This window comes from Delphinapterus leucas, chromosome 1, assembly GCF_059928025.1.
Source record: "Delphinapterus leucas isolate spDelLeu-1000000601 "Yukka" chromosome 1, BTC_Dleu_Yukka2, whole genome shotgun sequence".
Classification (NCBI taxonomy): domain Eukaryota; kingdom Metazoa; phylum Chordata; class Mammalia; order Artiodactyla; family Monodontidae; genus Delphinapterus; species Delphinapterus leucas.
Genome location: NC_143129.1, coordinates 159,953,623 through 159,973,485, shown reverse-complemented (window position 1 = coordinate 159,973,485; position 19,863 = coordinate 159,953,623). Strand labels below are relative to the sequence as shown.

Sequence of the window (19,863 nt, the reverse complement as noted above, 5' to 3'; positions counted from 1 at the left end):
GGATTCTGGGAGGCTCGCTTATACCTCACCCCCTGGAGGGGGAAGAGCACCCTTCTGCGGGTATTTAAAAAGAAAAGTTACTAAAGCTTAATAAATTCCTGTGACTATTATGTTCTTATACAAAGCCTGAAATGAAAGCCTGTTCCCTAAGGGTGTACTCAGTGGGATTCAGATCTGGGAGCCCTGGAAAGCCGGAAGAAGGGCCAGGGGACTAGAAGCCAGCAGCTTTTGCCTTCAGGAAGGCAGTGCTTCCCAGTCTGGGAAGGTGCTGTGCTAAGTAAACGTTGATGGTCTTATGACAGAGGCGTCTGGAGACTTGAGACCTGAGTCAGGAAAGGGACTCATCCCATGGGCGTTGGACAGAGGAGCAAACAGATCCAGCAGCAGTCTGTTCCTGGGACAGAACAGCTTGCTTGCTGCTGCTGCTGTGGCTTCCTTGCCCCCGCCGGGGAGAAAGGTGGGAGGAGGGTGGAGGTATACCTAAAGGCCTTCTGGTGAAGCGCACGCCCACACAAAGGTGCACACACTTTCTAGGCTCTCAGGGGAGTAGATGCACAAGGCTTCATAAACACAGGTGTGTGCACGAACACACCACTGGGGTTTCATGTACGCAGATTACACACCCACAAGTCCTCAGATGCTGTGTAGGTGTACAGGCCAAATGGAGCAGGAAGGTCCATCTTCTCTGAGTACAGAGTTCCAGGGTAGAAGTGATCAGAGCACTCACTGTAAGGGAATAAAGCGGGGTCCTGAGCTGCTCTTAAACCGCAGGCTGTCTCCGAGGCCCGAGGATTCTAAGGGAAGAGATTGGCTGCCCCTGTGTTTAACCTAAGAGGCTCCAGCCTCATGGGTCCTGAAAATAGGCCAAGGGCTTTGACGTTTTAGTGCCCATTGGAACCTCAGATTTCTGGCTCCTTGCTTGAGAAAGAGACTGTTGTTTCCTTTGGATCCACCCCTCCAGGGCCAGGGGTGCTTTGGACTCTTGGTGGCACCCTGCTGTGGCTGTGCCAGGGGGAATGTGGTGGCTTGCAGAGGTGGAGAACATTTTTCTTGGCAGGACACGTGTCGTTCAGGTTTGTACAATCCAAGTCTCCAAGGCAGCAGCTCCACGGGTGACATGGAAGCCCCAGGTCTCTCCAGCAGAGACCCAACCAGCCTGGCTCAGGCCACTGCCACCTGTTAGGGCCCTTCTGATTGAAGCAGGAGAGTGTTAGGACTTACTGTATATATATATTTTTAATCAATTTTATTTGTTTATTTTTGGCTGCGTTGGGTCTTTGTTGCTGAGCATGGGCTTTCTCTAGTTGCAGTGAGCGGGGGCTACTCTTCGTTGTGGTGCGCGGGCTTCTCATTGCGGTGGTTTGTCTTGTTGCGGAGCACGGGCTGTAGGCGTGTGGGTTCAGTAGCTGTGGCTCGCTGGCTCTAGGGCGCAGGCTCAGTAGTTGGCGGCGCGCGGGCTTAGCTGCTCCGCGGCATGTGGGATCTTCCCGGACCAGGGCTTGAACCTGTGTCCCCTGCATTGGCGGGCAGATTCTTAGCCACTGTGCCACCAGGGAAGCCCTTATTTTTGAATAAACTCTTTTACTGAACTGATTCCTGGCGACAGGGTGGGAAAGGGCCCAGTAGGTGGCGCTGCTGCCCCTTCGCTGGGGTTAGCTCTTGGGGTGCTGCTGTTGAACGTGGCCAGTACTCCACAGGTGCTTAGTATGCATTTGTTCATTGCATTTAATGCCACATGGTAGAACTCTTGTGAAGAAAGATTTTCTCCATCGCTGCTCCCCTAGCATGAGATAAGTGTGGTCCCCAAAGGACTGGGCAGGAAAGGGCTTTCCCTTCACGTTTCTAGTGAGGACCATGGAGGAAGCCTGTGTTGGAGTCCCAAGTCGTCCAGAGGGTGGTTCCACTGAGACATGGTGGGGTCTCCCCACGCGCAGTTCTGAGTGTCTGTTTACGGCTTGCTGTCTCCCCATGCTGCTGTCTGTGGGGCAGTGAACAATTAAGAGCTGCACGGCCTCCAGCAGGGGAGGCAGCCAGCAGATGCAGACTCGCCCTACCTACCTGTGGAGGCCGGTGAGGCTGGGGCCTGTTGGGACTTGAGACAGGCGAGTGGGTGAATGGTGCCGGCCTCCCTTCCTCCTCAAGTTCTCCCAGCGTCGGTTCACAGAGCCGCCTCGTGCACGGCGTGTTGGGGAAGGGTGGGCCGAAGCCCCAGGTGAGCAGAGGAGATGGGGGACCTGAGATACCATCTTGGGGCTGTGTCAGCAGGTTTCTTGTGCAGCTACTTCCTGGGGTCGGAGGGTGCGCTCTCTTTTGCCAGCCAGGTCATGGGGCCTCCCTGCTGGCAGGGCTCCCGCCCAGCTCCCTTGGGTCTGTCTCAGCAGAAAGTGTAGGGAAGGAGCCCAGAGCAGCTACGCAACGCTGAGAGGCAGAGCCTCCTTTCCCAAGTCCAGCGAGTAGAGTTAGGAGGTTCAGGAGGCTGCCCAGTTCATGCTTCTGCTTGCCCTCCTTTCCTAACTTCTCCAGTCAAGGGGAAAAAAATCTCTCCTGCTTCTTCAGACTCCCTGTAAGGAATCTCCCTGTTCCTTATTCCTGAATCCATCATTACTTTGGGGAAGTGCTGTCTAATCTGTATCTCTCCTAACTGGAGTTGGTTTCTAGTTCTCCCTACCCAGTCTTGGCTGCATCCCTCGATGGCCCTGGTAATGGCCACGGCCGTTTCCTTTCTTGTGCGAGGGGAGCAGACTGGCTGGTGTCGGGGCAGTGGTGCTGCGAGGGTGGTAGTAGAGGCTGGTGCAAGTCAGAGCCAAGGACCTAGCTGTTTCTCGGCAAGAGGAGTTTATCTGGGGACTGCTGTGTTTGGGGTTGAGGGTGGGAAGGAAGTCCTTTTCTCTCCTCCTGTCATGTGTCACCTGACGGTCAAGCCCAGACCATAAGTGTTAATGAAACTCTGGTGCCCCGGAGGCAGCTGGGCAGCCCCCCCCTGCCCTGAATCAGCCTGACTCATTTACAGCTCTCTCCTAGTTCCCCCAAAGTCTTCTCTCTGCGGTGGCAAATGTCGGGGGGTTGGTTTCAGGTTTCATGTTTTCACATTACTGGGTGGAAAAAAAAAACCTTTCCAAGCCAAAAAACCAGCTTCTGCAGCAGAAACAGCATGTCCCGAGAGCACTGAAAATTTCCCCATCTTCTCTCCTCAGCTGCTCAGCGACACTGAGGCCAGTGACAGAGGGGTTGAGAGGAGGGGGTTGGAGCCAGGCTGAGCAGAGCGTTGGGGACAGTCCCTTTGGAGGTGGCAGCACTTCCCTTCCTGCGTAAAGACGGGAGGAGCTTTGCAGGGCCCTCTCTAGCTCTGGAGCCTGTGGCCCCCTGTGGCCAGCTGTGGATTGCCAGGGGACTGGGACAGCGACAGGCAGGGGCTAGGGAATGAGGGACCGTCTTGCATCTCTAGCTAATTTGATCCCAGGGGGTCAGAGGGCAAGTGTCCCTCCCTCAGAGAGGGCTCTTGAGGTGGAGTGGTAGGTGGGGAGATGCAGGGTCCATCTGGCACGTGGAGACTGAGGGGTGCCACCACCTCCTGCTACTGCCTGGTAGCATTATAGACCACGCCCACCCCGACAGGGGCAGATGGCCTCTATGGCAGATGGAGACTAGACCAGCAGTGGCTGGATGAGCCTTGTAGTCTCAGTCTGGCTGTGTGTGTGTGTGTGTGTGTAGGGGATGGGGTCCTGGCCTGGTCGGGCCATGCTGCGGGAGAGGGAAAGTGGAAACCCCAGATGGAGCCAGTGAACCTTGGGGGCACACCTAAGTTTGCCGTGTAAGGGTGGCAGGTGCTCAGAGCCCCGACCCTGCCCACCTGTCTGGGCTCCAGAAGCTGCCCCGGTTAGTTCTATAGTGAAGGCGAAGGTCACCCGGGGCGGGAGTCTCTGCTGCAGCTGGAGCCTGGTGGGCTGGAGGCAGACCCCGCTCCCTGCCAGGTCGCCAGAGCTCAGGGCCTGGGCAGCAGCTCCTCCCACAGGGTGCGCCTGTTTAGTATGCGCTCGGGCTCCCTCGCCACGCAGGCAGGCAGCGGCCTTCATTAGCAGAGGAGCTGGGGTCTGTTTTGGCTGCCTCGTCAGCATCAGTGAACTGCGTCCCTGCGAGATTTGATACAATTTAATTAACCTAATTAAAAGCTCTGATTGCAGAGATGATTGGGGTAGCGCCAGCAGCGACTGCATATTTATAATGAGCTGCAAGGTGTGGGACCGCAGCCAAACGCCACGCATCCTAATGAGTGGGAGCCGGGAGCCAGGGAGCGGGAGAGCGAACGTTTATTTTTGGCAACAATGCCCAGTTCCTCCCTGCCAGGGAGTCAGAGACCTAGGGAGCAGAGACGGACCTGCCCGCCAGAGCTCTTCAGCACAAGGTGGGAGCAGGAACTGTGCCCCACGTGTCCTGGTGCCTTCGGACGCCCACACGAGCGCACAGTGACTCTGTTTTCTGCTGCAGAGTGGGGGGATGGGACCCCAGCAATGCACTTTTCCTGCCTCTCTCCATCTGTGGACCGCGAGCCCTGGTATGAGGAAACGGCCCAGCAGAACCACCTTGATGTCAAGACTTCTGAATCCCTGGGTTATTCTCTTCCAACTTGTTGAGGAAGATCAGAGGCTGAAAACCTGGGTGGGGATCCGAAAAGGGGTCTGAATGTCCAAGAGACCCAGGTGAGGATCCGGGGCCTGGAACAAACAGGAGAAACAGGAGAGATGACCCTCCAGCTCATCCCGGACCCCCATCTCCTCACGTTCTTCCGAGAACGCTGCCTCAAGAGGGCCACCTCCCCTGGACTCTCCTCTCCCACTGCCTCTGCCTGGGGAGTCTTGGTTTGTCTGACTCAGCGTTTCCGCTGTAAATCACGTCTAATAATAACGAGAGTGAGAGCTGTGGCAGAGATGCCGTGGGTGAAGGGGGCACCTATGAGAAGGGATGCGCTGCCTAAGTACAGGGCGGGTGTGGAGTGGGGGCCGAGCTCCGGGCCGGCAGGAGTGAGGGCTGGGCTCTGGAAGTCACCATCAGAGGCCTGGGGGTGGGGGAAGAAGGTGGGAGCAGCCCTCCCCCGCCCCAACCCCTGCTGGGTGAGCATGTGTAGGTCACGAGCTCAGCCAGGCTGGCCCAGCCCCCGAGAGTGCCGCCAGGACAAGATGAGATTTGTCCCCAGCCCACCTTGCAGAGCTGCAGCTGTTTAGCTCTCTTATCAATCTTCTCTGTGGGTTTAATCATCTCTCTGTCATCCTGCTGGGGCAGCCCTCCCCTTACAGGAGCCCAGCTTTCCTCTGATCCCCCTCCTGCAGACACAACCATCCTTCTCCACCTGACTTCCCTTATAGGAGACAGAGGGTGGGCCAGGGTGGATTTGCCCTAGGTTTAGTCTCAGTGTTGGGGCAGAGGTCCCTGTTTTTGCAAGGAGTCAGCAGGGATTAGGGGTGGGTAGAGGAGGCACTGGGGATCTTTGACTCCACTCCGGACTGGGTAGGGCAGGGCCTAGGGGTTGGCCATGAGGGCCAATAGCCTGGATCGAGGAGATTCTGGGTAGGTGCAGTGTCCATCCCTGTCGTCTCCCTCTCTCCTGCCAGCCCCTTGGCAGCTGCCTCCACCCACACCATCCAGCCAGCCAGCTCTGGCCTCTTTTCCTGGGTGAGTCCTGTGGGGCTAGGCCCCATTGAGCCTTGTGGGACTCAGGGGCCCGTGGGCCGGAACCACGAGCCCACAGCTTTGCGTGCATCTTGGGAAAGAGGGTGCCCAGGAGTCAATGGAGCCTGTGTTGTGGTCCAGGCTAGGAGCCAGGGCGCAAGGGGCTCTGGGGCCCATCCCTGTGCTGACGTGCAAGATGACCTTCAGGGCAACTCTTGGGCCCTCTCTGCTTTACTCTCTCTCCCCTCCACAGTATGTGGGGAATGGGCGGGGAGGGGGGTGGCATGGGGTGGTATATGCACCCCTCGGAGGGCATATGAGAAAGAGGGCCTTTCCTCCCCCTGCTCACTCACTACTCCCACCCCAGGCACTCTCAGTGCAAGTGGAAAGCTGATTCCTTCCCATTTCTCAGAAGGGGACGGAAGTCCCCAAAGAGGATAGCATTAGCCTGAGCATCAGGCAGCTGTCCTTAAGGTGGGGGCTGAGAGGGTCCCCTCAGGAGGGGTCCACAGGTTCTGGAGGGGCACTGACTGCTCTTGGGCTGGAGGGGGCTTGCTCCCTCCAGCACAAGGCTGGGCTCTGGAGGACAATGGCGTGTTGATGAGGCTTTGGTCCTGGTCTCACATGACCCGATGTGGGTGGGTGGACCGCACGTGGCTGAGCCGCCTGGGCTGACCTTTGGTCGCTGGCTGGGGAAGAGAGGAAGCCACGAAGCTTCCCTCCCACTCAGTGCACCCCAGGCACCCTGCCACCCCCATCCCAGGAGCTGCCCTCTGGGCACATGCACTGTCTTCACCTACCTTCTTCTTTTGGCCTTTCTCTTCCCTTCCTCTACGCACTGCTCTGTGTGTGCGTATATGGCGTGTGAGCATGTATGTCTATGTGAGTGTGAGCAAGGAGGCTCCCAGAGGACGAAGGACAGTGAGACAAGAAACCCCCTTCATGGGTTCTTTCTAATAATGGATGAAGTTTCTTCCATTGCAGGGATAACACCAGGGTAGGGCCAAAGTGTATGCGTGTGTGTGTGTGTGTGTGTGTGTGTGTGTGTGTATTTACCCACATGTGTTCATGGGCACAGGTGGTGCATGAGTGTGCACACAGAAGGCAACGCCTCCTACCCTGCCTCGTCTTATGACATGTGCCCTCCTCTGGTGGGAGCTGGGGATGTCGAGGTCAGCACCTTCCAGTTGGGGCTGGAGACACCCGCGGCCCCCCCCCCCGCCCCCGCTCCCCGGCACAGGGCCAGAGCGTTACTTTCCAAAGGAAAAAGGAAGAATTTGGGGGGCGTTGTGTAATTATTGTAATCGATTGAATTAACTAAAAAATACCGTTCAGTGAGGAGGCACATACAAAATGAGAGTAATACGCAGTCATGTGAACACAGATGGAAAGTCAAGATACAGAGAGATGGGGGATAGGGTTATACTCGCACTTATGACTGGTTTTTTTTGTTTTTGTTTTTGTTTTTTTTGAGAAGCTAGGAAAGGTCCTAAAGCATTTTCTTTTCTAAAAAAATTTCAAATTTTATTTTGGAGTATAGTTGATTTACAATGTTGTGTTAGTTTCAGGTGTGCGACAAAGTGATTTAGTTATACATATATTCATATATCTATTCTTTTTCAGATTCTTTTCCCATATAGGTTATTACAGATTATTGAGTAGAGTTCCCTGTGCTACACAGTAGGTCCTTGTTGATTATCTATTTTATGTACAGTAGTGTGTATATGTTAATCCCAACCTCCTAATTTATCCCTCCCTCGCTCCTGTGATTCTTGGAGGCGGTTATCTGTCCTGCCTCTTCTCATCAAGGTGGATATAGCCAAGGAGGTTATTTCAAGAGAATCTTTTCCCGAAGTCCCCAGAGGGTTGAGCATGGGGGGGGTGCTCTGAGATGGGGCAAGCAGTACAAATAACTTGATATAACACTTTGAAAGGGATCTCATGGTCTGACTTTGTCACACAATATTACAAATATCACATGAAAATATTTTAGCATGGTCTCCTTTGTTGGGAGCCTCATCCAAGTTTCACTCTAGGGCTAGTCCACCCTAATACCCCAGCGGTGGCCCTGGGAGTATATATAGAAGGAAGTTAAATTCCCAGATCTGGGATAAAGTGGGGGTGGGGTGCCCCAATGCTGCCTTGGGGAGGCCTGTGGGTGAGAAGGGGACAGCATGGGTGCCCTCAGCCTTTTTCTCCAGGCTTCTCTCAAATTAACACTTTTGATGGTTTGGTTGATGGGTATTTCTGGGCGCTCCTCCCTCCCTCCCTCTTTCTTTGCCCCGCCCCCACCCTCATATAGTCCTACTGACCCCACTGGGTGCTGGGGAGCTAGTATGGGAATGGTCCTTAGCACTGAAGCAGAAAGGAGAGAGCCTGGAGGGCCTGGGATGGAGGCTGGGGCTGAGGTTGGCGTGGGGCACAGAGGCTGAGACAGAGGCTGAGGCAGAGGCTGGAGTTGGGATGAGTTGAAGCTGAGTTGAGCCTGGACCCCAGTGGGGTTGTTGGAGATTGGATTGGCAGGGCATCTCTCTCAGTCTTGACAGGATTCTGAGAAACCTATTTCTGGAGTCCAAGGCAGATGTTCTCCCCCAATGAAGAGCACGTTTGGTGTCTGCTTTCCCCTAGGAGGGGCGGGAATGTCCCCTCCCCCTGCTCCCCTCAGCTGAGCAGAGTCATACATCACCAAGGGGCCGGGCTCCCTAGATGTATTGCCCTAATACGTCGCTATAGCAACCCCACTCTAATCCTGCATTATTCTAATGTGGTCCCCCTCCCCACTGTGATGTATAGCTTGGGTCTTGGAGCTGTGAGGCCCCTTCTCTGAGTCTGCTCCAAGCACCCTAGGGATGGGTGGGTCCGAGGACGGCTTGGCTTCCTTGGGTCCTGTCTCCCTTCTCCTCACCCTGTGCATGGGATCCTTTGTGAGCTGGGGTGTGGAGGTGGGCTCTGGCCCGGCGGCCCACCCGCTCGCCTGCCCAAAGAGGGGAAGCAGCACACGAGTGCCTGATGCACCGACCCACGCCAGCCTGCCCGGCCTGGGGACCTGAGGCCTTGGGGTTGGGGGCCAGGGCAGGACAATGGCTGCATTCCGGCTGCCAGCCACAGGCCTCCATTGTTCCTGTGGACACTGCCTGCTTGAGGGCCGCAATTCTGGCCCTCACCCCGCATGGGGCGTAGGATGCTCCCTGGACCACTCCCCCGGGGACCATAGAGGGGTGATTCATGGGGTGACCAGGGCATAGCAAGCCCCAGCTATGCCCAGATTCTGGGGGGTGGGAGGGGGAGGTGACTGAGGGTTGTTTGTGTCAGGAGAGGGCGGGGTTGAACAGCCAGAGGACTCAGGGCTGTGGACACCAGCCACGTCATCTTGTACTCCTCCTCATGTGTGGGCTGGTCAGAGAGGCCCCATTGTCAGAGGGGCAGGCCCACCCAGGCTGGAAGGGAAGTGAGGATGGAGAGGGACCACCTCAGAGCTGGGAGGACCCGTAGACCACCCCCCATACTGCACTGGTCAGGAAATTGGGGTCCAGAGAATAGCAGGGACTTACCCAAGGTCACACAGCTAGGTGGGGACAGGCCTGGGTCCAGAACATTTCCCCATATCTTTCTGATGCTGAGATACTGCTGCCATTTCTGGTAGAAAAACTGAGCTCCAGTGGTGATCTTCAGCCTTGGCAGAAGTTATATCCACAAGCGCCTTTCTCTCCCTCACTTGCTTTGAAATTTCTCTAGTTTAGGTCAATACCTGGCATCCCTGGAATGAGAATTTAGAGCTAAGGGGAGTCCTTGGGCCATGCAGAGGCTATACTGACTACATCTTCTGTAGGGCCCTGAAGAAAGGAGTGGGGCATGGAGATTCCCAGTGCTCTGACACAAAAGATTCATAGATGTAACAGTGGATTTCATTGTTTCCTCCCAAACAATGATCTCCCTTGGGCTCTCACATGCCTACTCTACATGACTGAGAGGTAGGAAAGGGAAGAGGCTAACCCAGGAGCGTTTTAAAGACAGGGGGACTGGTCTGTTCCTGCTTCTCAACATAGGGCCTGTTGAATTGTATGATTGGATGAGTGGATGGATTGTGAGTGGTTGGGTAATTGCATGGGTGGGTGGTTGAAGAGGTACATGGATGAATGGATGAGAGGATGGGTGGGTAGACGGGTGAATGGATGGTTGCATGGGTGCATGGGTGGTTGGTGAATGGACGAATGGATGGACGTAGGATGGATGTAGGTAAACGAGGGAATGCCCATTTCATATATTGAGGTCCAGAGATGGCAAATGACCCAACTTGGGTCATACTAAAGATAAACAGTAGAGTGAGGCCTGGAGCCAGGTACCTGGCCCCTGCCTTTTAGGCTGGGATGCCCTGTGGCATGGCTTGGTGGTCAGCCTCTGGGCAGGGTTGCAGTATAAGCAGGAGTTGGAACGTGAAGGAATCTATAGTTAGATTAGTGTCATGGTGGGTGGCTTCACGGGGTCTAGGGGCCTTGACCCTGAGTTGAATCTTCTGTGTTGGGATCAAAGGAGGTGTGTGGAAGTGTCCTGAGCAGGGCAGGAAGAGGCATGAAGGCTCAGGAAGGGGGAACTAGTGGGGTCTGAGGGCATTGGGGCTGAGTGGTTTTATCTCCCTGGGATCAGGCCCTGAGCTAGGAGGCCCAGAGGCAACCCCTCACGCATTCTTCATGACCTAGCTTAATGGTACCATTGTCTGTGGGGCCTTCCCTGACCCTCTGGGTGCTGTCTGCCCAGAACCCAGCACAGAGCCTTAGTACTTAGAAGAGGCTCAGAGCACATTACTGGGGGCATGGGGTTGCCACAAAGAGTCAGATGTGGGGAACAGGCTAGGAGATTGCACCTGCCTAATTTTCTGTGTCATTTTGGGCAAGTCCCTCAAAATCCTTGGGCCTCCGTTTCCTCATCTGTGGACTGGGAATGGAGAGCTTGAACTTTTCTTCCCAGAATGGTTTTGAGAATGAAGAAAAATAATTCTGGGGGTAGAAAAAGCACTAGGCATTATTTTTCTGCACTGCTTCAGCCCCAGCAATTATACAATAATATATATTGTACATATAAAGTTGATTTTATAGCTAATAGTTAATGCACACTTACAGTATGCCAGGCTCTCTTCTAAGTGTTTATGTACATCATCTCTCATCTAATCCTCACAGCAATCCTACCGGGCAGGTACTGTCATTGTCTTCTTTTGACAGATGAGGAAACTGAGGTATGGAAAGCATAAGTAGCTTGCCCAAGGTCCCATGGGTAGGAGGTGGTGAGGCCAGGATGGAAGCCTGGGCAGATGCCAGGGTCCGCATTCTTAGCCACTATATGTAGCTTCTCAGTGCACAGTGCTCTGAATCGACACATCAGGAAGGCTTCCTGACCTTGGTGATTCATCCAACTTCCCTGAGCCTCATGGGATTTACCTGATTTCACGGTGGTGGAGAAGGGGGCAGATCTAATTAGCTCTAATACCCTTGGTCCCTACTTCTCTCCCTGGCCCAGTCCTGAGTTCTAGAACCCCCTCCGCTTTGGGCACATGCCCCAAGCACTGGACACTGCTGTTCGCCCCAGCAGGGAGTATAAAAATAACATGGACCTGTGTGTCAGATAAAATGGGTTTTATTCCAGGCTTTATAATTAACTAGTGTTGCTGCCTTAGTTAGGTCATTCAAACTCTCTGGGCAGCAGCTTCCTCGTCTGCAAAATAGGAATAGTTAATGTGAAAATACAAAGAAAATACAAAGTCAGTGCACAGATAAGTATTGTGTCAGAGTGCCCTGGGCGGAGTGGGATCCGTGTAAAAGTTCATTACATTTTGGTTTTCTTCCCTGTTCCCTTGCTTTTGTACAATGCCCTACCCAGGCCCCACAGTAAAACAGCTTTCATTCATCCATCACCTACTTATGCTGAGCACTCTGTGTACCTCATGTCCCTTAATCCTCAAAATAGCTCTATGATGTAGGGACTGCCATTGTCACCGTATCAGAAAACTGAGGCACAGAAAGGGTAAGGAGCTGGCCTAAAGTCACACAGCTGATAAGAGGTGGAGTCAGGATTTGTACCCAGATCTATCTGGTCCCACAGCCCCTCTGCTTCACTATTCTGCTCTCTGCCTCTCCTGAGACATGGAGAGCATCCCCAGGGATTTTGATGACAATGGGAAAAGGCAGGTAACCCACAGTGGCAGGAAGGGGCTTTGGCAGAGGGCCAGGTCTGTCCATGAGCTGCTGAGGTCAACTCTAGCAGCTTCTGCATGGAGGGAGCACTTCCTCCTCTCCAGGCTGGCCAGCCCTGGGGAAAGGCAAGGATGGTGACAATTTCCAACCGTAAGCAGGGAGGGCCATAGCAGTGCAGGGTCACAGTCTGCTCCTGCTAAGAGCTGAATAATCTGGAGCCTTTGAAGAAGGATTTCTGAAAAGCCATCAGGAGTGAATCATTGACTTAGGGAGGCAATGAATCAAAGGGGAGTTCATAAAACGGCAAATGAATCGGGTGTGCGGACGGCAAGCCACTGCTATTCCCCGGAACCCTCCGGGGACAAGAGAGCCAAGAGAAAAGAAATAAAAATAACATGGGGCCTCACGCCTGCTCCAAACCCAAGTCAGCCCCTCCTTCCATGTGGAAAGACAGAGGGGACAGAGGGATGAGACCCACTTGTGGGGCCAGAGGGAGGCTCCCAGGGCACATTTGGCTCCCTGGTCCAGGCTGCGGGTGCAATTAGCAAACGCCCTTTCCCCTTCCTTTCAGGAGCCCTCACAAGAAAGAACACTGATTTTGACGAACACCCAAAATAATGTGAGATGAGGCACCATGCATTATGCATGAGGTCTGATTTAACATGAACATTATTTCTTGTGTACGAGACCATATGCCTCCGCGCTGTCTCTGCAGCCTAATAATACCCAGACCCACCCTGGTCAGGCTCAGCCAGAGACATGTCCACTGCGGGTGTGCGCGTGGGGGGCCGTTGAGGCAGAATCCTCCTGGTTCTTGGTTCTGAGGGGAGCCCATTCAGGTGCCCTGGAGGTGGGTGGGAGGTAGGTCATGCCCCTGGAGAAACACCAGGGAGGGAGCTGGGGGTGGGTGTGTGAAAGTGTGTGTGTCTGTGTGTGTGTGTGAGAGAGAGAGAGAGAGAGAGAGAGAGAGAGAGAGAGAGAGAGAGAGAGAGAGAGGGAGAGATCAGGAGCCCGTGACTACATGATGCTGGGTTCATGGTGTGGTGATGTGGGGACATGTTTTTAGCACAGGAGGGACGATGGCAGGAATGGATAGTTCTAATTGCTGTGTGTGTTTGTATATATACACGCATATGTATGTGTGGGGGTGTGTGTTTAAAAAATAAGATCACACATACATACAAACACACAGCCTAACTTTAATTATCTGAAGGGAGCAGGCGAGATCTGGGAGGAGCTGGGAACAATGATGGGCAGGGATGTGTTTGGAAAGTGGGGTGAGTGCTTGAAAATCCTGAGAGGAGGGGACCCCGCCAAGGGATGGAAAGGATGCTGCGTGTGGCAAATCAAATAGCACAGGTGCAGGTACCCAGAGACTCTGGAGAGCTCGGTGTCAAAGGCCGCGAAGCTGGCCAGACGGTGGCACGGGTGTGCCCAAGAGTGTCAGCACATGTGAGTGAGCAAGCTGGCAGAGTGTGCATCAGGGTTTTAGCTGGTTGAGAGGAGGAGTGGTAGCGATAGGTGTGAGTGGGGCAGAGACAGAGGAGGTAGCTGTGATGGAGAATTTCCGAGAATGGCTGTGGAAGCAGGCGGGGTAGTAGATGGGGAAGGAAGGGTCACGGGCAAGCCTGTGCGTGTGAAACAGGACCGCTTCCATTGGAGGTGAAAGTTGCCTCTGCTCTACCCAGCACCCTCTGTAGAGTAGCCAGCTTGATGCTGATTTGGGGGTATGCTCAGCTGTGAGGTGGCCCTGGTGACTGCCGCCATGTCCCAGCTCAGGGACCAATAGAGGGCAGTCCTCCCACACGGAGGCCTCCCAAGCGGCAAGGGGAGCCCAGAATGGAGGGCCAAACACTAACTCCAAGGCCTTCACATATGCGGAGCAGGGACAGGATTGACGGCTCCTCTGGCTTCGGGTCACTAAGCCAGAGGCTCCAGGTGAATCCCCTTCCCTAAGCTTGGGGGCAGCCGCCAGACCAAGTAACCAGCCTCCTCTCGTTCCTCCCCCTGCTCAGGTGGGTCTCTTTTCAGGAGCTCCAGCTCTGCTGGGGAAAGCCTGGGCCTGGGTGTGTCACTAGAGGCTTGACCTTCCCCTTTGTCGGCCCAGAGCCTCTCCAGAGGAGGCTCAATTCTAAAGAGCCCTAAGTGGGCAGTTGTGGTGGGGGTCAGCTAGTCCTGTGGACACCCAGTTGAGTCTTGGGGTCAAGGGATGATTGCACAGGTCCTAAGCTATGCAACATTGATGCCAGTGCAACTTCCTGGGGCACGTGGTGGTGGGGAATACAGGCGTCCTTGAAGTTCAGGGCCGGGCACCATCCAGGTGCGCCTTGATGATCACAGGCGACCACAGTGGCCACCTTCCTTCTTCCCATTTTAGCCACCCCCCACCCTGCAAATATTGTCCCAGCTCAAAGCATCAGCAATGTAGCATGGACTTTCTTTCACCCCTCCTATGTCTGGGAGCAGCTATGGATTTGCAGGCACAGTGGCACATGCACACGTTTGTGCACCAACACAGAGAGGCTCACATGGGGAGAGGGATGCTCTCTCTAGCTACCAGAATCTGTGGTTGCGTGATCTTAGAAAATAATTTTGTTCCAGTGAGAAGGGGAGGGAGATGGGATGAGAAAATCCCAAATCTGTTAGGGAAAGCTTGGGCTTCGTGGGAGGTCAATGCTGGGGACAGCTGGCTCTCTTGAACGAAAGGAAGTTTCAAGCTCTCAGGAGTGAGCAGGTAGATCCACATACACATGGGAGGGAAAAAGCCGCGGTCAAGCTCACAGCCGACTGCCTTTCCTAAACTCTTATTTTATCCAGGGAGTAAGACTCCAGGGAAAGATATTTCTCCATATTTCCTATGGTTTCTTTCTTATACAGTAAGATGTGTTGTGGTTCCTACCATCATCCCAGGCTGGCGACTAGGGGAAGGAGCCCCCAGGGGCCTTCTGTGACCAAGGGTTGGGTTACCGGGTAGCTGTCCCAGGCTGGTGTCTCATTAGGCAAAATACTCGCCAAGTGGAATATTTTCTTCCGTCCCCTTTCCCACTTTTTTTTCATCGTTTGTTCTACTCCTCAGCTGCTGCTAGATCTTGGGGGCCACATTGTTTTGCTGTTTTTGAGTTGACTTGCTTAAATAATAAATCCACCCTCTTAGACGGGGTTAAGCAGACAATTAGGAAATCAATCAATCAATGGGTGTCAGCTGCAGGCAGAGGCCGGGGAAGGGCCCCGTCTTCCTGGCCGCCCTTTCCAACCTCCAATCCTGCTGCAGCTCAGGCGGCAGGGAGCTCTGAGCTACATTCGCTTCCATTTCAGGGCCCCGAGGCTGGGACAAATCTAGGAAGGACGAAACAAGGAGGGAGTGTGGGGAAGTGTGGGACTACTTCGAAGTTCCGTAGTTAGTGGAGCAGGAAATGAGAGGCCTAGGTGGGGTGACCAGCGACTCCCAGTCGGTCGTGGTGTCACCCAACTGGCAGGTAAAGTTTCCAGCATCCTTTGTAAGAAGCCTGGGGAGGCTCCGTGGCCTGCCGGTTTGGGGAACGGAATGGCTGGGACACGGGTGCCAACTGCAGGGCTAATCACTAATTAGGCTGGACTTAAGGAGGGAGAAAAAAAAGGAGCTGCGAGAGGCTGAGCCTTTGAAAACCATGGTGGCCTCTGGTTGGTGGCCTCTGCAGAGACAACTCTCTCCTGAGATTGAGGGGCAGAGCCCAGGGTGTCACCTGGAACCCTCAGCATCGAACAAGTCATCCTGAGGCCCCAGCCCGCCTGAGACAGCCAACTTGGGGGTCTGGGAGCACCTCTCTGGGCGCCCAAGATATTGTCGGCTGGAGCCAAGGCCTCTCACAGGCCTGGGCTTGGACAACTTCCCTGGTGGGAGGGGGCCACACACATACCCTCACTAGGGACACAACTTTCTCCCCAGCTTGTGCCTTCAAGCTTTGTCTCCACGAAGAGTGACAGAAACCTCATGTGGTTTCTCCTGAGAAGGGAAAAGAACTGCATCTACGGAGCAAAGAGGAAGAGCCGCTTGATTAGTATTTTTAAGAGGAGTTGCTCTAAAGGAGAAGGAGCTTGACTGGGACACAGATAGTCTGTGGCTTTGGCCCTGAAACCCGGAGCTGCCTCCACCATCCTGACTCTGGGGAGGGGGGCAGGCTGTGTTTAAGGCTTGACAGGGGGATGTCTGAGAAGGTCTGCTTCCCTCCCCAGGTCATGACTACACAGCCCGGGAGTCCTCCGATAGGCAGGAGCATCACTCCCTGGGGAGCGGGGGTTCCCTTGGGGACCCATCCCTGGAGAGGCGATGCCAGGGCTTTCTGGTGGCACAGCTCTTCTTGCCCCCACTCCTCCCCAAGAGAAGTTGGGGCAGGTCATTTGTTTGCATAGAAGTAGGACCAGCTTTGCCCACGCAAACTGGCGGGGGTCCCTGCCCAGGCCATTCAACTCCCCCAGGACCCCTGTCTAAGCTGTTAGAACTCCCAGTGGATCCAGGCAGGTTTGGGTACTGTTTGTTTGCAGGTGGAAAGCCAGCTGGGGTGGGCTGGTGGGGCCTGACTCGGCTTCCAACTGCCCCAAGACCCAGAATGATGAAGTTGGCCTGGATCCCACCTGGGGAGTGCAAAGATGCCCGGCTGGTGGTCCAGGTCGAGAGAGGCAGGCTTCTTCCTTGGCCCAGAAGAGGAGCTAAGTTGTGACTGAGGAATGGCCGATCCAAATTCGGTGTGGTGTCTGCAGTGTCTTAGGCCCTGGTCTGGTCCCGGGATAGTCTGTTTATGGGGTGGGGTGGGGGACATGAGGTAGCTTCATCTTCCCTAACCTCACTCATCTGAGGCAGGGGCTCAACCATTGCCCAAGTAACAAGCAGCACCGATACTGGCCTGGAAGAAGGTCTGTGTGGTCACCTTCCTCCAAGAGAGTGAGGCCAGAACTTTGGGGGAGGTGAGTCGGGGTATCCCATTCCATCACCCACAAACCAACCCAGCCCTAGTAGTAAAGAGGACAGGACACAGCCCTGGGGTACATGTTTATGTGAGTAATAAAATATTTACTATAACATAAATATAAAGGGAACTTCCCAGTCTACATTATTATTATTTTTTTGCAATAAAGATACAAAGAGAATGCACCAAAACATTGTTCCAAAAAATAATAAAAATAAAATAACAAAATTTAAATTCAAACGGTAACAAACAGAACAAGAAATGGAGAAGGGGGAAGCTCCAAACACATCCAGAAAATAAATAGAGATGGATCAGAAATCTGGAAATCATATTAAAATATCTTCTTCGGATTAGTGGGTGTACAAAATCCTTTAGTATGGGGAGGGAGGGCAACCCGGAAAACCAAAAATAAAAACCAAGCACAAAATGTTTCTTTCTCCCCGCCAGTGTGTACATATCTCACATATTTACATGGTTCCCACCTCACCCCAAATTTGGGGAATTTCTCTGCAGGCCTCCTCCAGCATCCCGCATCCCAGGGGGCTGAAAGGGAGCGGACGGAAGCTGCAGGGACTCAGGCAGAAGGTTCTCAGGGAACGGCTTATTTCTACAGCTGGTTAAAAAATATCTCCAACTTTTCCAAGTTTCGTTTGTTTGTGGCCGGGAGGTCAGGGCCCCGCGGGGAGTGGGGGCCCTGCTGTGCGGTGGTCGGTCTACAGCCGGGCAGAAGCCCCTTCCCATCTGCGTGTGCGTGGGAGCGCAGACCCCTCCAGCGTGGCCGGGAACCGAGCCGGAGCTCGGATAAAACGAAACGAAAAATGAACACTCGAATTTTTTTTTGTTGTTAGTTTTTCTTTTTTGTTTGTTTTTTGTTTTATTTTGCTTTTTTGGGGTAGGGTAGGGGAAGGTAAGGGGAAAAAATAAATTAGGCTAGATTAAAGCTTTGGCTATTTCCTGCTTTTATACACAGACGCGGCTCTCGCGGCCTCCCCTCCGGGGCCCCGATAAATACAGTATACAGCGATTTAAATTAAGGGCGCGGGCGGAGTTAGAAGGACCCCAGGAGCCGAGAGGCTCCGTGAATAAATAAAAACTGTAAAAAACCAAGCCCGGAGGAAAGGTAAGGGGGATGGGGCGCATCCTTATGAGAGAGAAGAGGCGTGGAGCGAATAAAGTGACAGTCCCCCACCCTCGACACTCAGGCTCGGGAATCCGCGCCGGGGAGAGGGATGGGGAACTCTCCTCTCCGTCCTCTCTCCCGGGTAATCCCTAACCCCGTACCGCGTTACCTGTCGCTGTGGGGAGGCCGCTGCCGGGATCCGGCCCCGAACAGCCCGGGGGGGCAGGGGCGGGGGTCGTCGAGGGGTTGGGGGCAGGGAGCAGGCGGCGGGCAGGATGCCCGGGGTGAGTTGGCGCGTTCCGGATCTTCGCTCCTCTCTCTCGGGGCTCGGGCGACGCAGCCTATCGGCCGTCTTCGCCGCTCGCAGGAGAGGGTCGTCCGGGTGTTTGGTTTTATTCGAAAGTTTCTGGGCTTTTTGTAAAATCCAAAGCAACCGAACAAAAAGAGTTCAGGCCGCGCGGCGCCTCGCCGCGCACCGGCGGGGGGCCCGGCCCGCGGGGTCACTGCACGGAGCCGGGCAGTGTGTGGTGGTGGTGGTGCAGCGCGGCCGGCGGGGGCGCCGAGGGCGGCGACGCACCGCCCCCGCCCGGCCCCAGCTCGCCGGGCGCGTACACGTCGTCCATGGGCGGGTGGCCGGCGCCGGCCGCCGGGGTCATGCGCTTCTCCTTCTGCCGCCGGTTGCAGAACCAGACACGCACCACCTCCTTCTCCAGCTGCAGGCTGTCGGCCAAGCCTGTGATCTCATGCGCCGAGGGCTTGGGGCACTTGAGAAAGTGGCTCTCGAGCGCGCCTTTGACCCCCACCTCGATGGACGTGCGCTTCTTGCGCTTGCGGCCCTGCGCCGCGATCTTGTCCATGTTGGTGGGGCTGCCGCTGGACGAGTCGGTCTCCTCCAGCCACTTGTTGAGCAGCGGCTTGAGCTTGCACATGTTCTTGAAGCTCAGCTGCAGGGCCTCGAAGCGGCAGATGGTGGTCTGCGAGAACACGTTACCGTACAGCGTGCCCAGCGCCAGCCCCACGTCGGCCTGCGTGAAGCCCAGCTTGATGCGCCGCTGCTTGAACTGCTTGGCGAACTGCTCCAGGTCGTCCGAGCTGGGCGCGTCCTCGTCCGAGTGCTCGCCCACCGACGAGCCACCGCCGCCCGCGCCCGGGTGCAGGTGCGCCGCTGCCGCGTGCAGGCCGCTAGCGTGTGCATGTCCGTGTGCGTGTCCGTGGGCGCCCAGGTGCGGCGGAGGCGACGGCTCCAGCTGAGCCTCGTGGCCGTCCTCGTGCAGCGCGTGGTGCAGGCCCGGCCCCGCGCCGCCGCCGCCCGCCGCCAGCATTCCGGCCAGGCCGCTGCCGCCGCCCCCCGGGTAGGCCGCCTGCGCGTACAGCCCGAGCGGTTGGGGCTGGTGGCCCCCGCCAGCCCCCGGCGACGGCGACATGGCCGGGCCCAAGTGGTGTGCCGTGCCGCCCTGCGCCCATGCCGCGCCCGCGTGGGCCGCCCCCTGGTGCACCAGGCGCGCGTGGAAACCGCCGCCGCCGCCACCGTCGTCGGCTCGGCCAGCGCTGCCGCCGCCCGCCTTGCCGTGTTCCAGGTGCGGGCCGCCTGCCCAGTCGCCGCCGCCGCCTCCTCCCGTGGGTAGCCACTGCGGGTGCGCTAGGCCCACGGGGTGGCCCGCGCCCGCGCCCAGCCACTCGTGGTGCATCAGCTTCTGCACTTCGCGGTACGCGGCCCCCGCGTGCAGCCGCTCGGCTGCCGCCGCCGCTGCCGCTGCCGCCGCGGCATCCGGATGCATAAGCGGTCCCGTGCCCCCGGCTCCGCCGCCGGGGCCCCGCGGCAAGTACTGCGCGGTGGTGGCCATGCCGCCCCGCGCCCCGCGCCGCGCCGCCGCCGCCGCTCCGCTCCGTCTGCGGGCCCCGCCGCCGCGCTCCGCCGGCTTAAAGCCCGACCAGCTCAGCGCTCCGGAGC

At 55.8% G+C, this 19,863-nt stretch overlaps 1 protein-coding gene and 1 pseudogene across 1 annotated transcript; both read right to left on the bottom strand.

The window, feature by feature from the left end:
* Nucleotides 1-1,570: 1,570 nt before the first annotated feature.
* LOC149750781 (uncharacterized) lies at nt 1,571-4,563 on the bottom strand (annotated as a pseudogene).
* A 13,518-nt stretch (nt 4,564-18,081) lies between these two features.
* Nucleotides 18,082-19,842, bottom strand: POU3F1 (POU class 3 homeobox 1). Its single transcript, XM_022574963.3, has one exon. The coding sequence runs from the start codon at nt 19,754-19,756 to the stop codon at nt 18,413-18,415; it is 1,344 nt and encodes a 447-aa protein (XP_022430671.1). The 5' UTR covers nt 19,757-19,842; the 3' UTR covers nt 18,082-18,412.
* Between the last annotated feature and the right edge of the window lie 21 nt (nt 19,843-19,863).